Source organism: Centruroides vittatus, unplaced genomic scaffold, assembly GCF_030686945.1.
Source record: "Centruroides vittatus isolate TY-2023 unplaced genomic scaffold, ASM3068694v2 contig_717, whole genome shotgun sequence".
Taxonomy (NCBI): domain Eukaryota; kingdom Metazoa; phylum Arthropoda; class Arachnida; order Scorpiones; family Buthidae; genus Centruroides; species Centruroides vittatus.
Window position 1 is genome coordinate 1,368,157 of NW_027122456.1, and position 18,580 is coordinate 1,386,736.

The 18,580-nt window shown below is 30.9% G+C and overlaps 1 protein-coding gene across 2 annotated transcripts in view; it reads left to right on the plus strand.

The window, feature by feature from the left end:
* LOC136980676 (GTP-binding protein 2) overlaps nt 1-18,580 on the plus strand; it is a 39,636-nt gene that overhangs the window by 15,046 nt on the left and 6,010 nt on the right. For both annotated transcript variants that reach the window (XM_067276838.1, XM_067276839.1), the window contains exons 2-6: nt 2,612-2,804; nt 7,306-7,496; nt 11,228-11,582; nt 14,298-14,500; nt 16,333-16,533. In XM_067276838.1, the coding sequence (XP_067132939.1) occupies nt 2,612-2,804; nt 7,306-7,496; nt 11,228-11,582; nt 14,298-14,500; nt 16,333-16,533 (1,143 nt within the window). The remainder of the gene's footprint in view (nt 1-2,611; nt 2,805-7,305; nt 7,497-11,227; nt 11,583-14,297; nt 14,501-16,332; nt 16,534-18,580) is intronic.

Here is an 18,580-nt window from a genome sequence, read left to right on the forward strand (position 1 = left end):
CAGGATGATGCCATCCTACACCATGACTCCTCCACCTCTGTACTGGTCCAGTTCAATAATGTTCTCTGGATGGAATTGTGTCCCAAGTTCTCTCCAGATGAAGACATGTCATGAATTACTGCTGAGACTAAACCTGGATTCATCTGTAAACAAGACATGACTGCATTGCTCCTGGGTCCATGTGTGATGTTCCCTGGACCAATTCAAATGAGCTCTTCTTTGCACTTGGTTTAATGAAACACATCTTGCTGGTCTTCAGGCATACAGGTGTTCCTCAGCTAACTGTCTGTACACTGTAAACCTTGAAATGTTGGTCCCTGTAGCAGCCGTAAGATCTCTAGCGAGAACTGAGGCAGTGCTGTGTCTATTGCATCTGGCTGTTAGGTATAAGTAATGGTCTTCTTGGCCAGTGGTTTACCTTGGATGGCCTCCGCCACACCTTTGAGTGACATTCTTACCCTGCTGGAATTGTCGCCTGACCCTTGAGATGACACTTTGGGGGACACTCAATGTACGCGACACTTCCATTTGGGTCTGACCGCTCTCCAGTCGTCCAATGATTCGTCCACGCATAAAATCCTCCAAACGGTGTCTCTGTGCCATTCTCATACACATGCACTACCGGTCAGGCCACCAACACTGCTGTGTGTATTCAGTCTGTGATGCAACGAACACAACTATTGGTGTGTTGAAACTGCGCACAGCATGTATCTGACTACAATGAGTGTTTAAAGTGCCACCAAGTGGTAGGTTCATGGATCAAGTGTGACACACAGTCAAGGACTCGAACTAGAAAACACTACATGCATTTACCACTGTTTCCCAACATGTTTTCTATGTAAATGTACATTATCCTTAAGTTTTGCACATGAGTGTAGAATGGAATGTACAGTATAGTACAGTACATATATACAGAATGTTAACTATTTAAATAATCAATACATATATATTAGAGCTGGAAACTTAAATAATATCATTTAAATTTTATCGCTGAAACTTTAATACTAAACTCAATAAATATTTTTCACCTACTTTCACCTAGACACTAACATTCTTAATAAATTACTTATGCCATATAAATCTGAGAGAGGTGCTCATCTTATGTTTAGCCCCATTGAATCTTGTATGTTAATCATTGTGTGACATTATGATGCCAGAAACTTGGAGTTGTTTTTAGAGATTGTAAACAAACATCACCAAACCTGATAAATTTGTAAATCCAAACAGCCGCTGGATTATGTCTGGCTACTTTTCCACAATTATATTAAATTAATTATTAAATGATTTGTTACTAGAGGGAGGTGTTAGGAGCCGTATGTAATCCTAAGAACGGATCCTTTTTTATTTTCTTTCTTAATTAATTTTAAAATTGTCATTTACAAAAAACAAAAGTTATAAAATACTGAAATTTAATATTTTAAAATGTTAACGTTTTATAATATTTATCTTAAGTGAGTTTTAAATAATAGTTAGTTCAAATCATTTAGGTAAGGAACAAAAAGGAACCAAGAGTTAAATAGTAAAATAGTATGAAGTGTGAAGGATAAGGAAAAAGAATTGATACCTAGATCATATATCACTATTTAATTTAATATTTTAGTAAAATATAAATAAAGCATGGCTTGAAATTTTGTGCCCCTTTTGTAGCTTGTGTCCTAGACGGTTGCCTAGTTTGTCAAAATGGTAGTCAGCCCTGGGGGGTAATGATTAAGAAATGAAATTTGGCACGCTAGCTTATGTATAAGGGGCATTGGTCTTATTAAATTTTCGTCGATAAAAGTTGAAGTGAGGATATAGAGGATGGTCACATCTTATTTCAGACATTTCAAATTATTTTTTATTTATTGTATTCACATGATATTACATGATTATGTAAATATCGGATGATTTTAAAATCTATATATGCTAAATATAATTCTACTAAAATATTACTATAGTGAATTGAATTCATGCCATTAGAATACAACTAATAAATTATATTTTAAAAAATCTAGCAACAAGTTGCATAACTTTCCTGGCCCGTTATGAGATTTATTTTTAAAATAATGTTTTCGGACTTAATGAAGATTTTTGTCAGCATCTACAATTTTTATAAAATTCATCTCTATCCTCAAAATTAAGCCTTTGGCCATTTTATAATAATAATATAATGTTTTTTATAACAAAATCTTGTAACAGATGGCACCACATACAATTTTATTTATTACGATTAATAATATAAATGTTTATTTTAAAAATAAAATCTCATAACCTTATTTTTAAAAACTAAAATTCATATCATTTGCTTTGTTATACTGTATATACAAATATGTAGTTTTTACAGATTAATATAATTTACATTCTAGATGTGATGTAATAAGTAATAAAGTATTATTTTTAAATTAGTATTAAATTGTCAACAAATAAAAATCTGAACTGTTATCTAAATGACAGTTTAAAGTTTTATTTGCTTTAAGTAAATTATAATTCTAAGATATATGAAATAAAATGAGACAAAATATGTTATAACCATTTGTTATATAAAGTAACAGTAGTAAGTTTTACTATTTTCTTATTAAAAATAATTTAGTTAATAAGAATTATTTTTAATTCATTGATCTGTATTTTACAGATGGAATCATTTGTAGGATTATTTGATCCTGAAACACAGGATGAGGGAGTGGCATCTTCACTGTCTCCTCTACCAGTATGTTTACCACCAGAAGCAGCCGAAGGAAATATTGAATATAAGTTGAAATTAGTCAATCCCTCTAAAAGTCGGTTTGAACATCTGGTTACACAAATGAAATGGAGATTAAGAGAAGGTTAGAATTCGTAATATCTACTAATATTAAAATCATAACTGCACACATGTAGACATAATTATATTTATACCAGCCGTTACCTACGGCTTTGCCCATGTGGATTTTGCAAGCAAATACCATTTATATTCAGTATTTCAACAACCATAGTAATTGTTATATAACACCTACTGCTGAGAATGATGGAAATTGCTGAGAATCAAACAAACTGTTTTCAATTTGATCAATTTTCTGGAACATTTACAATCATTTTATAATTGAACCAATATGCAATAACAAATTCAAATTTAAAACAGTTCAAATGTTTGGTTAAAAAATTGAAATATATAAAAATACTTTTTAACAATGTCTGAAATGTTATCAATTTAATACACCTCTCTACTCAATGAAGACTAAACGTAGTTAAAAACAAAAAATTGCATCTAAAATAGTACAGTAGAAGTCTTAATTCTCTCCCCTGCGGAGGAATTTCGAAAAATCCTTTCTTAGTGTGCATTTTCATGACGTACCCTAACTGTGTACCAAATTTCACCACTTTAGGTTCAGTGGTTTGCTCTGGGTGATGATGAATGTCACTCAGTCAGGACAAGTAATTTTATATATTTAGATTTACTGAAATATAAATAAAAATTGGCATCTAAAAGCAAATTCCCCCTCACTTACTTGAAGTATAATTTAATGAAAACAAACATTTTCAGCTCAGTTAATGGATTTTCATTGGTTGTCGAACATACAAATTAAATTTAAAATGATCATATACACAATAGAACATGAACATACACAATAGAACATACACAAATTAAATTTAAAACAAATATAAACATCTAAACCTGAAAGTTTTATGTTAAAGCCAAATGATTGCTGAATTATATCAGGTTATATTAATTAAATGCTAAGTAATTTGGCACTTTAAGTAACTGAGTATGGATAAAGCTAAATTAATAAGTTCTGGAAATGAGAATCGGACGAATGTCCTGGTAGCCTGGCAACACGACTGTGCGCAGTAAGTGGGAGTTGTGAGTTCAAGTCCCACTTCAAGCCAATTCTCTTTTCTTTTCTTCCAGAACCTTCTAAATTAATTATTAAAATATTTATGAAACTACAATTATTAAATTTAGCAAGAGATGATACCTAATGTCTGCCTCTAGTGCCAAAATACTTAGCATTTAATTAATAATAATAGTAGTAATAGAGCCCTATATAATTTGGCTACATTTTGGTTTTAAATTTAAAATGTCAAATAAGTAGAACAGAGGTAAAACAGCAACATACATTGGTTGTTAACATGAAACAAAATATTGCAACTAAGCTAAATTTTATATCAGCATTCTAAAATTTGTTTTTGTTTTGCCTGAAGAAGATATTCTATACATGTCGAAAGTGCTTGTGAGATTACAAAACTTTATTAGTGTTAAAAGACGGTGATCTTAAGCATATCAACATTTATAAAGCAATTTCCATGTGTGGAAAAAGTCTTTATCTTGATAGTTAATACATCCAAAGCTTCTATTGGTTTTGTAGATTTCCAGAATTTTTATGTTTTAGGCTATTCAAATCATTTGTAGATGTAGTAATTCTTCTGAAATTTAAGTTACTGGATAACTAAGTCATATTCAACGGATGCATGCTAAGATAATTATATCTTTATTCCTTTATCTATTTAGTAAAGTACAAATTTATTAAATTTACCCTGTTTTTATTAATATTTTATAAACATTAGGAAATTTATTAACTGAAAAAATCTAATAAAAATTAACTTTTTCTCGTTAGGGGCTGTCTGTAAATGACATCCACACTGGAAGGGAGGGAGGGAGTTACGATCAAGGAAATGGGGAGGAATTCACCTTCGGTGGAAGTCTGTTTATTTCATTAAATTTTATACATTTTATTACATTTATTTCAAAATTTCTCATATGTTACATTTCTACTTATGGTATCTATCATTCATAGTGATAGAGGTTTTAGGGGGTGTTGAGTTATATTGAATGTTCAAAGAGGGGGAGCAGGTTATGGAAACTTGGACAAACTGGGACAGGATGGGGGAGTAAAAACTTTAAGAAAAATGCAGATGTGATTTATGGACAGCCCCTTACACAATCAAAATTATTAAAATGGAAATTGAAAAATGTTCAACAGCACAGTTTAAATTACAATTACAGTAGTGCATTGATCATCTAAAAATCAACTGTTCAAAATTAATTAAATTTGACTTCAAGGAGTACTAATTCAGAAATTATGAAGTTCTTGCACAATACCAATTGATGGCAACTTTCTTTAGGCTCAGTGTTACACTAGTATTGAGAATTTATAATTATCAATACTAGTGTTAGGTTGTATTTATTACAGACCAAATAGAAAGTCATGATTAGTGAGTCACAAGTTTCTAGTTTATCAAATGCTTTACTGTGCCAATACACTGACACACTGATCATTAGAAGCAGCATTGACATGATTAAAAATACAAGCTGAAGCAAATTTTTCAACTCATGATGTGATCAAATAAGACAGAGATTTAGGGAAATTAAAAAGAACAAAGTTATGTGAAACAAAGCAAAATAAGTGACTTCTTTCAAAAGCAAACTATGATAAATAATTTTTATGAGTACTGTATTTTAATATTAATTTTATTATTAGATATTTTTTTCGTTGAACTCAGTTTTATCAGTACACTGTAGATTTTCTTCTGTAACTGCACTGGCTTTAACAACAAAAACATATCTGTTTAATATGCAGTAAATATTTATTAATCTAACATTTTCAGTCTTAATCATAATTTAGGTTTATGGTCTTCTTAATACAACATTGTAGATTGAAATGTATTAGTGCTTGGTTTTAGTAAATTAGACAATTATTTTTAGTATTTCCTATATGTATTTGATTTTCATGTCAGTCTTTTTTACTGTTTTACTTTATAGTCTCACCTTGACTTATAATGGGGTTACGTTCCAACAAGCACATTGTGAGATCCCGGGGAGGTAAGAGGGAGTCGTACCTTCCGTTCCAGCGACTCACTTGTCAAGAATGGCTGTTACGTTGATGGCGCGTTACATGTTACGCGAGTGGATGAGGAGGAAGGATGGGGTCGACGATAAGACGAAGCCGACAGTCAAGAAAGACACCATTTTATAACAAAACAAGATTTATTAAAAGCTAAACGAACAAAACTACACTTCTCCCCTCATATACAAAAAGGGGTTCGGAGAGAGAGAGTTTACAAATATTTTTCATACCTCTTAACAAGTTCGTAACAGACGAATATTCTCTCAGAAGTGACGATGATTTTCGGGATGACGGAGAATCGGTTAATGGGACGATATCATGTAGAACCTTAGAATTCGTAGGCTGGACAATGGCACTTATAAGAACTTAAGAACTTAGAAACTTTCGGGCTCGATCGACGGCGCCGTGCACTTCGTCACGGAGAGACGATCGGAGAGCCCTTTTAGGGGAGAAGGAAGCGTCTTTTATAAGTTTTTGATGAGAAAACCCGTCACGTGATCGATAACGGATCGCATTTTGGGCCATAGGTGTTCCCGGGATTTAAATAAACGACTAGCTCGGACGCTAACTGTAAACCATCGTGCAAGATGATCTACCTGCATCCGAGGGAATAACGGCTTGTTGATAGTTAGGGGGCGATCGTTGCCCGTCTAGGGTCAACAATTTCCCGGGTATGGAATGTTGTTGATTAAGCTGTTTATAACTGGAGTGAAAAAATTCAGAAATTTCTAGTTTTTTAACTTCCAGATTTCACAACATCATAAGTTAAAATAAAAATAAATGAATAAAAATAGGCTATAAGCAAGGTTATATAGTACATTACATTCCATATTGTATATTATGTAACACGAGTTTTGGCTATCATTGATTGCAAAAGCCCAAACTTACTAGTGATTGCCATAACTGCCATGCTTAGATATTATCTTAAGTTTTTCATTGAGACACAGTGGGGCAATTTGCAGACATAATGGGTACAATGTCAAACATAAGAAGATATAAAACAGTATATATAAAAAAGCCTCAGGAAAGATCATTTTATCCATTAGTAGAGCAGCTTGAATTCAAATTCTGTTTCCCACACTTTTGCTTCACTCACATTGGTCAAAGAGTATCTATACTAGAATTAAAGATAATATTTGTAATAAATGTAAAATACCATTATATTTTTTCCATTTCAAATGTGACCAATTATCCAAAATTATCTCACTCTGATATTTTTGAATAATCAAAATTCTACCGTTTGTAATTTTTTTGCACTTTGAACTAGTCCAAAAATAAAAATTTTAAAATTCACTCTCAAACTGAGGGTGTGAAAGGTAATCGTGAAGAGTTCAGAAAGTGTTATTAGGAAGAGTTTTCTTTTTGAATCAAAAATTTCATTTTCTATAAATTTATTTATTTCAAATAGTTTTTACAACAGTTATGGTGGATGATCGAGTTTTTCTTGATTTCAGAATTTAATATTAATAGGATTCAATTAAATTTAAAAATTTTTATGGTTTAGGTCAAGGGGAAGCTATTTATGAAATTGGTGTAGAAGATGGAGGGATGTTGGTTGGTTTAACCTCAAAGGAAATGGCTGCATCTTTACATACTCTTTATTTGATGGCAGAAAAACTTGGAGCAACTCTTACCGTATTAAGAGAACGAACGGTATCTGTTAATTTAAATGAAGAACCCAGGAAAGCTGCTGAGGTGAGTTTCCAGTCTGAATAAAGTTTATTGTATATGGTGATATTATTTACCGAAGTATTATATTTAAAATTTTGAATAGATAAAACATGAGTAATTTAGTGATATTTGGAAGATTTTACAAAGGATAGTGTTTTATTCTGTGTTAACTGCTCTCTAAGTAAAAAGTAAATTTGATTTTAAATTAATTTATTATTAATAGTTTCAAATCTAATAGTAGATTATAAAATAATCTTTAGACATAATAGTATATATTTTAGTAAATTTACTTAAAACCCTATGGTTAATTATCCAAGCGCTATAATTAGCTCTTGTTAGGACTTATCACACTTTTGAGAACTCATTCAGAGATTGATGAACATTATATATTTATTTGTAAACACTGCATGCATTTTGGGAAGACCAGCTGTCTCTCTTAATCTGTTACAATCACTAAATTACAAGTGTATGGAAGGTAATTCTGTGTTTTCTATACATTCCTACAATAGTTCTGCATTAATATTTTCAAATACAGTCGAATTGTGATAAGTTGACACCCGGATAACTCGACACCCTCGGTTAAGTAGTTAGTTTTCTGTGGTCCCAGCCGACTTACATAGGCGTTTAATGTTAAAAAAACTCCGATTTACTCGACACCGTTTAACTCGTCACTACTGGATAAGTCGACACTCCTCCTGAAAAAATGAATTCACTCCGCACGTGTGGTGCGAACTCATTTTTTTTCAGGAGGGGGAGTTGATTTATTTATTAATATATAATTAATATATTTAATAATATAATAATACATTAATATTATTAATATATATACATATTAATAAAAATGCCTTAACTTTTTATGTATAAAATAATAACAGTTAACAAAAAGAAAATATACAATCTACATCAACGTCATACCAGAATCCAATTTTGCATTTTCTCATGCCAGAGGCATTAAGAATCCTTAGACGTTATTTGCCAACAAGTGACAATTGCAAAGATGATGTTTTCAAGGCATTCATGTTCGTTGAAAAAGAAAGTTGAGATAGTTAAGTTCTCAAAACAAACAACACTAAACAAATTTTTCAGTTTATCATTTACAGAATAATTGTAAATGGAGAACACAATGTTTTGTAAGTCTATGTTACTGTATAAAGCACTACTGTATTTTATTAATTGTAGTTTTGTGGTTTTTTTTCCAACTTCACTTTAGTCGACGCATCGGATAACTCGACACATTTCCACTTCCCCTTGGGGTATTGACTTATGCGGAGTCGACTGTATATTTATCAGATTTTGTAAATGCACAACTGAACTAGCATGTTGATCAAGTTAATTGCAATAATTAAGACTAATTTTAAGGGAAAGAATTTAACAAAAGAAAAGTTTTTTAATTAAGAATAATCAAACTTCCTAATATCTTGTAATACAATGAATTTAGAATAATACAAGTCAACTGAAACTGACTATCCCAATTGTAAAATTTGTTTGTTTCCAAAAAAAAGTAAGTAATTTATTAACTTCGCAAATATTCTATATTAAAAACTATTAATTATAGATAAACTTCTCTTAGTTTAAAATTAGAACTGCATTCCATAATGTCATTTTAATTACTGTATTTTACGGACTATAAGATGCACTTTTTTCTTCGAAAAATTGCCTCCAAAATTCAGGTGTGTCTTATAGTCCATAGCATCTTGTAGTCTGTAAAATATGGTATGCACATTACTAATGTAAAAAAATGTAGTAAAATAAAGGGTGGTGCACAAAAAACTGGCCTCTGTTTAGTTCCAAAGACTTGACCCAGTGTATCACGTGGAGTGAGCAAACTATATTGAGGAGACTGTTGTGTTCACTGAACATCATTGTCCTGTATTATGCAAATTCACATGCAATACAAGAATGTTGGGACATCATTAGCCACACAATCGCTGCCATTGATGTCACTATGTTACACCAGATATTCCCAAATATGATTTGATGAGTACATCTGTGTATAAATGCTGAAAGTGGTCATCTGTTGCATTTTCTATGACAGTGATACCAGCAGTTGGCTTCTGGGTTTATTACTCTGTATTTGTGAGGTCAGCCGGGGGTAGGAAGTTGGAAAAAAGTACTTTCTACCACTTAATCGACAGTTAGTTGTTAAAACTAACCCTCTGTCGTCTAAGGTATGGCTTCCGAATTGGAATAATGAGTGTTTTGGAGGGACTTATATTAAGTGATGAAAATGGCAGAGATCGATGATTGCAAAACTTTGTCTCCAAACGTCAGGGACCCGACACCAGGTTATCGGTTTTATTTAACGAGGATAACCACGCATTGATCAATCACACAAAAAGTCATGGTAATGTCGATTGGACGAGCGGGAGTGCATCGGAAGGATGAGTCATGCATTTAACAAAAAACGAATATATTTATTTAAATCTAATTATATGATAGATACAAAAATATACACAAATTGAATGATTAATAAAGTGATTACAATCGGATATATGCAAATAACATAATTCCATCTAAGCCTATATCAATGGCTATTCCTTCTAAGCCTAACTTGCATATGGCAGAGTATTCTATCTTACAACTATGTCTAAGTCGCAAATGGAGATTAATCTATCTTACGAACTATACTTATCTCGCGTGTGGGGAGAAATTTACATTTATCTAACAAGACATACAATGTCAGTAGTATTTCTAGATGTCTTCGAGTATCTAGGTCTTCACTTATAGTTCCAAACATCTGTGCTATGGGAGTTGATTTGAGGACATAATTCCTTGTAAGTTATTCCTGATTCTGTAGGGTTCTTCTATCAATGGAGTGCCTTCTCTTTCCTGAGATACTTGTGGTTAACTCCTAACCAAAGTATATATGTGGAGAACTCCTACTTTACTTCTTCCTTCAATGGAACTTTTGGTGAACTCCCAGAGAAGCCTGATGATACGTACTCTTTCTCTGAGAGATAGGCGGCTAACTCCCCGATTTTGGTGCAAATTGCGTTAATATTCTTTGTCAATGTCTAATCAAATAGATGGATTTCTCCCAAGTGGAAGGATGCATGGGGGCGATCTTGAGGAGTAAAATCATCAGTTGAATCTGTGATGAGAGGGGTGATAAGACTCCACAAAAGGAAGTTGATTTCCATCAAACCAGAATTTCTTTTTCCTTCTCTGTCGTGTTTGATGTGGGTTTTTGACCCTTTCTTCAGGTTGACTTTATCTTCCATTTGGTATCAACACCTTTTAAACATAATGCTTTACATTTCTCTCTTTCAATTACTAACATATGGGATTATACCCAGAAAAACCAAATCGAAAGTAACTATGTCTTTCCCCTTATAGGAAGTTCCTGGTTACGCATCCTCTGATAAAATTTCATTAAAGTTTAACAAAATGTAAATTTTATAATTTAAATGAAAATAATAATTTATTCTATAAATTATTGACCCTTAAATTCACGATCTCTCATATTATTCTGCAGTTTTGCTAAGCTACAGACTGGCTACTTTTCTGTGCCTCAGCCTGTAATAAATTAAGTTCCAAAATATTATTTACTTTTTATTTTCAGTGTATTATGTAAGAAACTAAATAACTAAGAATAATAATCTTTTTTTCCTACACTTATTTTTTCAGATTATTGAAAATATATAGATATATTTCTGCAAAATAAAATTACTGCCTTAATAGATTATTCAGTTAAATATAAAGTACCATAAATTTAATGAGATTTTAATTGGTACTTAAAATTATATTTCTAAAAGGTGTTAGTACGAAAAGTGCCGGACGATCAGCAGACTATAGAACTCCGTGTTGCCGTATTAGGGAATATGGACGTTGGAAAAAGTACACTTCTGGGCGTTCTGACTCAGGGTGAACCCGATAACGGTCATGGTAGTGCCAGATTAAATTTGTTTCGCCATCTCCACGAAATTCAAAGTGGTCGTACATCTAGCATCAGTCGCGAAATTCTTGGATTTAATTCTCACGGTTCACCGGTGACTTACGGTCTCTGCCGAACTGCCGAAGAAATCTGCGAAACCTCATCAAAATTAATAACATTCATTGATCTGGCTGGCCATCACAAATATCTTCGAACAACTGTTTTTGGATTAACTGGTGAGTTATATTTGATATAATATATTTTATATATTCAAATCTACTGAAATCTTGTATGTATTAATAAATACAAATAGTTCAAAAATATATTCAATAAATATAAATTCCAAAAAATCTTTTTATAATTTTAATCAATAAAATCTTCCTTCTAAATGAACTGCAACAGTTTCATTCAGAAAATACTTTTATTTTTATTCAGTACTATTTCCTGTCTTTGTATATTTATTTTTAAATCATATTTTTGATGTAGTTTATTTTTATAAATACACCTAAAATAATAAAACTTGTACTATTAATGTTAACTTAATATTATAAAGTACAACATATATTAATTATTTACTTTATTTAAACAAATCTATAGATATGTTGATCTATTTTTGATTCGATTGCTGCTGTTGTGTGTATGTCTATAACTAGGTCAGTACAGTTTCTATAGTTATATATTTCTGTACAATTATTATAGTCAATACAGTTTGTCTAGCTAAGAATGTGTAGAAAATTTTTTTAAGAAGTACCATATTAGCTTTAAGATATTAAATATTCAGAAATGAAACATTTTATTTTACAATAATTTGGTTTCTTATGCAAATGCTTAGTGAATTTATATTTATTTTGTGCTGTATAAATCCAATCATCTCCATTTTCCATTTCTGGTATGCATTTTTATGTAATGTCTTTAACATTGTGTAGTTTTCTTGCTTTTTTCTTTCATCTGAATTTATGAAAATATAGGTTTAGAAGAGTTTTGATTACAATTAAAAGCCCTAAATAATAAATTAAAACATAAACAATAAATAAAATGTGTAAATATTGTATAGTAAAGTGAAAATTGCCACTGCTCACTAACATACAGTAAATACAATGACTCATTTCTTAAGGTCATTATGCAGTTTGATGGCTTTCTCGCAAATAATCCTCTTGGTGGTGATATCACCAGTCAATTGTTTCTCATTTATCTGTACTAAAGAATTTTCTCAAGTTCCTTTTTCACCTCAATAGTCAATACTACAACCTTTTATGATTCATTGCTTTCATTTCCTAGATGCCAAGATTAATAGGTAGGTGGTTATATATACAACCAAAAATGCCAAAAATAAAGCACGTAAAGCACTGAAAACATGAGTGTAATGCAAGCAATGCTTTCACAGCAAGATCAAGAGACAACTTGAGCACATAACATATGGTGTTTATGCAGTGAGTGCATTTTTCGCTGCATGTGCAGTTTGAACATTGAAGCATTAAACTTGGGGTTGAATTTCTCTTAAATTTAGCATTCAAACTGAAACATCGAATAACATCGCACTCTGCCATCTCGTGCTAGAACACGAAACTTGCGTCACTCGCACTGGTCGCTTTCTTTGACCAATGAGCGAAGTAATGTCGGACAAAGAGTCCACAAGTGCTAGTATCTCCATATGAACTAAAAGAAGAAGAAGAAACATTCAGAGTATGAGGTACCACTATACATTTGTGTGCAACAGCCCTCATAGTTTTTAAAAAGCATCTTCCTAAATTTATTTGTAAACAAAAATTTGTGTAAAATTTTAATACATAATTTTATGTTTGCAAAGTTTTATTGACCTCATTGGAAGCTCTTTTATAATGACTGATGATTACCACTTTTTGAAGTTGGAAACAATAATAATTTGCAAACTTAGAGGCAATTATTTACAAGATCTACTTTTTCACAAACAAAGTAAATAAAATTGTATTATGTAAAAATTCAAAGGTATTTTTGTTTTCCTTATCACATTCCTTGGAAATTATAAAGAAAGACATAGAAGATAATTTTTTTTCATATATACAGTGTAGATACAATTTGATGTTATCTTAATATTAACTACTACTGTATTTTTGTGGAATGACCAGCATGCCAGTCTGTCTAGGGAGACCAGGAAATCAGATATTTCTGTATGGTTAAAGCTGGTATGCTGGTTTAAGTGAGGTTATGCACCCCTCTAGACGGTGCATTAAAAAACGAATGAGTTTTATCACATAAAATGAGAGAGTTTTTATTCTAAAACTGTGATACTGTCAGCATTAACCACCACACCATCACCACCATCAATAAGTCATTAAATGTTTTATTATCTTGTAAACAAACTCTTCACAGTTTTAAGTCAGTCAAATTACAATGTTGTTATTTTATTGTACTGAGAAGAATGTTTTATTTAATGTTTAATTAATGACTAGTTTTGTTATATCTGATTTAATTTTGTTTTTGTCACAGTTTAACCGGCATGCCAGTCATTCTGTGAAAATAAGGTATATTATATAATTTGGCATATTTTTTTACAATAGTTATAAAAACACACAACTGGATGTAAAATGTTTTTTTTTTCTTTTTTTGGCAGATTAAAAGATATGATTTCAGTTATTTTTGCCAATAAATAAGTTTACTTTGGAAAAACAAATTACATATTTTAGCTTTGCTTCAGTTTCAGTTGAAATTGGATTTAATTAATTAGCTGTATAAATGGAGCTACAGTTTGGGGGAAAGACTGAAATCTGGAATGATTTCACTATAAAATTAATCATTTTGACAATATCTGTTGTGTTGTGTGAAAATTGTTTGATGTTGAGATTAATACAAAAGGACTTAAGTTTGCAAATGTTAAATTTTAATCTAAATGTTTATTTTATAATTCAATAATTTGATATTGAAATTTCTTATAATTAAGATGCAAAAAATTTTATCAATATGAATTATTTCAGGCCACTCTCCTCATTTTGCAATGTTAGTAGTGAGTGCCGTCTGTGGAGTAGTCGGAACGACGAGGGAGCACTTGGGCTTGGCAATGGCATTGGAAGTTCCTATTGTAGTCGTCGTCAACAAAATAGATTTAGCTAGTCCCGCTGCCTTACAGTCTACGTTGAATCAATTGCACAGGGTTCTTAAAGGACCAGGTTGTAAAAAGGTATTGTTTTTTGAATTTTATAATTAATTTAATATTACCTATCATAGTCACTTTACCTTTTCATTCATATTTATGTTGCTAGAATCATTGTTATATCCCACTATTTGTTCTCTTATTCATATTATCAAATTATTTTTTATTTCTAATGTGTTTTTATATTTTAACACTTACTTTTTTTTCAGTTGTTATTACATTATATTAACAGTATCAACTTTGAAACCAAGTGTTTAGTAGATGCATACTTTGTGCAGATGTATAATGACACATATGGACAAATCAGATAGCTTCTAGCATAGCTCTCCATTTAATACAAGGATTTTATAATTCAGCATTATATTGGGTTGATTAATATGAAAACTGAAGTGATTCTTAGGCCAGATCAAAGTTACTCAGTTCTTGAATCATAGTCTCAACTTTATTAAATTTCAATGCATGATGATCTTATGAAGCAAAATTCATCATAAGATCATCATGCGACTCGTTAGTGTGCCATGACTAAGTCTTATGTGTGCAATGTTTCATAAACTGAGAAGAGCAACTGTTTTCATTAGCCTGAAATGAGCAACTTTTGTGGTGTAGTCTAATTAGTCACAAGCAGATAAATGCAAATGTCTTTGGTTTTGCATATTATTCTATCTTTGTGAACATATATTAATACAATATACGTAAATATACAACATTTCTTTATTTTATTGTAACTTAGTACTTAAAAAGAGAGTAATTAAAAGCTCTTGTCTTTCAAGTATATCCAATATTTAATTGGATATACTTGAAAGACAAGATATCATCAGTGGGTTAAGTGGTATGAAATGATAATAGATGTACATGTTACGTGAAATTTTCAAAACCCTCTCGAAGCATACAACAATATAAACTCTGTGCACCAATACTGCCTATTGAAACAAACTTATTTATCTACTAAATGAAGGGAAGTGACCATAGGAATGGGAAGAGAGCCTGCAATACCAATACATTTTCAATTATTTGCCTTTAGATTTTATGAATGATGAAACTTTTACAAAAAAAAAAGCCTCTCTTGAAAAGCAAAAAGTTTAGCAAATAATAAATATGCTTAATAGTAGTGTTCCTACAAATTGCCACCAATAGCTATTCATAATTCGCAGCTACAAGATAAACTACCCTCCGGATAAAATCATTTGAACAAAAATATCCCTAAATATAATAATTCCTGTTTATATTATTCATATTATGCTTACCCTATATTGGGAATTTATTTTTACATTAAAATTGTCATGATATGGTCTCGCAGTTTGTAGGTATGCATATTTCTACTAACATTGCACAACAGTCATTGTGCCATTCTGGGGATCTGGGAATGAATCCAGGGAATGAAAGTTGTGTATACTTGGAATGAATTCATGGAGTTCTTCAGTGCATGTGTTTGCATATTCAAATGTTTTTGCTTAAAAGTTCATTCAATTTGGTAAATGGATTATTGACTAAATTTTAAATGTAAAAATACAGAAAATTTTGATAAAAGTACAACAACCTTTAAAAGAAAGTGATGCTGTTTGTAAACAGAAGATATTTTGAAGTTATTATTTGGAAGACAATCATTATTATAATTCACTTCGGAGTCTGTTTTCAAAATTTCTAGTGGATCCATGGATGCATTTGAGTGTAGAATTTTGTGAGACTCATGTTTGTCCCAATGATTCTTAAACCTTTAGTCTTAAAATTGATATACAATATTATGCATTTTTTTTAATACTAAGTATTTACACCTGTTAGAATTGTATGTTTTGATCTTTCAGATTTTAATTCAGTTTTTTAGAATTAATACATTAATTAATTGACTTTATTATTACTAGGTACCATTACAAGTATCTTCTGAAGATGATGCAATAACTGCTGCAAGTATTTTAGTATCTGAAAGCATTGCTCCTATATTCACTGTATCATGTGTGACTGGAGATAATTTGGAATTACTGTATACTTTCTTAAATGTTTTACCACCAAGTATAAGCCATAAGGAAAGGGAGCGACTCATGCAGTTACCTTCTGAATTTCAGGTATTTATGATGATTATTAGATTTATATAATAAAAATTCAGTTTCTGTAGTTTCAAACAAAAGAATTAGTTTTATCAGTTGTGTATTAATGAACAAATTAAAGTTATGAATTTATTTATTCAGTGCTTGACTGCTGATACTTTGCTTAATTTTAAAAAAAACAACTTATTTTTCATGCCTTATCAGCATGACCATATGCATTTTATATTTGCCATTCATTCTTCTCCTCCTCAGTTGTCTTAGATTTGAGTTTTAATTTTAAAAAAGTAAGAAAATTACATAAAGATAATTATCTGTTGTAAATATAATTTTTATATGTTAATGTTGTTATTAAAATTTTATATCATATATTAAATTACATATTTGTTGTTGTACTTTTTAAAAGTACTTTGCATTTTCTCTAAGTAGACTTCTCAATTCCTAAACCTAAGTACATGTTTCAAAGTTGATATAACTGTAAATAACAGTGCACAAAGGAATATTGTCTTAACACTGTAAAGTATGTACACATCTCCTTCCAGCAGTTCTTTGCAAATTAAAATCAATTTCATCATGAAACAGATGAAATCATTTTGTATGCCACTTTAGAGACAATATATCTTAGTTAATCAATTATTCCATATTTTATTTTAATTAAGTACAATTCTCAGTGATAGATTTGCTTCTCAGGCTTTAGTTTTTTGAAGAATTTTTTCAATTTGTATGCAAAAATTATAAACCAAAGAAGTTTTTGATGAAATCATATGGAAAGTATAGATGTTTTAGAGTAGATTTTTTTATTGCTAAAATTAAACAACAAAATTGATCGGCTGACAGTTCTATTATTTTGAAGTCAGTTCGAAATTTACCTGTCCACAATAGGCATTAAACTGAAAACTGCTGTTATAAAATCATATCATGATTGATCGAATCTTCCTCTGAATAACCACAATTTCATTTGCATTTAATAATTTATCTGAAACTGTTTCCTATTTCCAACAAATAAATTGAACAAATGTATGTTACATCCAATCGTTTCTTCTTATACAAATATTTCAAATAAAAATTGTTTAGATGATAGGCTGGGTTCATATTATTAACAAAACCTGTCTTCATTATTTACCCGTATTTGTGAAATATTAATACTAATTATTGTTGCTGTAGTAGTGATCAATTAACATGAATATCCCAGAAATTTCAACATGAAGGAAAACATAGTAAAAAGTATACATTTAGAGTATATGAAACAGAAAGAATGGTTTTAGTTTTGTTGAAAATGGGAAAAATGCCATAAAAAAGAACAAACATTGGTATATCAAATCAGCTTAACTTCTAAAAATGATTTGCATTGTACTGCGAGTCACAATTCAATTGAATGCCAACAACTTTTCTTTTTTTCAACAATGTAACAATTATGTTGTGTTGTAATATCAGTTAACAATGGCTAGACTAGTTGATAAGAACTCACAATAAAACCAACATATTAAGATATTAGAAATTGGGTAACTAGATTAATTTGAATAATTTGAGTTAGTTGATGATGTCACATTCATAACAATCATTTGTAGGCTTTCTGGTGGCTTACACTTTTTCCTGTATTTGTATTCTTTGTGTTCAAGAAATGCCACTATTTTACAACAGAGAAAAGTTAATAAAGATAGTTTTTCAAATAAGGGGTGTTCTGCTTTGGAAGTACCTGATTTTTAATTTGCCATAAAAAATGAATGGTTTGAGATATATAAAAGCAACAAGTATCCTCTGGTGGGGAAAATCTCAAGTTTTTCAAGATTTTTTAAAATATTTATTTCATACTGCAAGATAGTGCAGAAGTTGAATCACAATGATTATTGTCTGGTCACTGTTTCTCCACAGGAGAAAGTGCATGTATGCCTGATAGCACGGCCTTCAAGATCTCCCAATCTGATCCCCTTAGATTTCTTTCTCGGAGTTATGTGAACAATATGGTTTATGCAACTTTGGTCAGACTTTCGGAATCTTTGGAAGCTCATCATTGCAGCCATTGCCACTGTGAGACAGGACATGCTTTGGCATACATAGTGGGAAATCA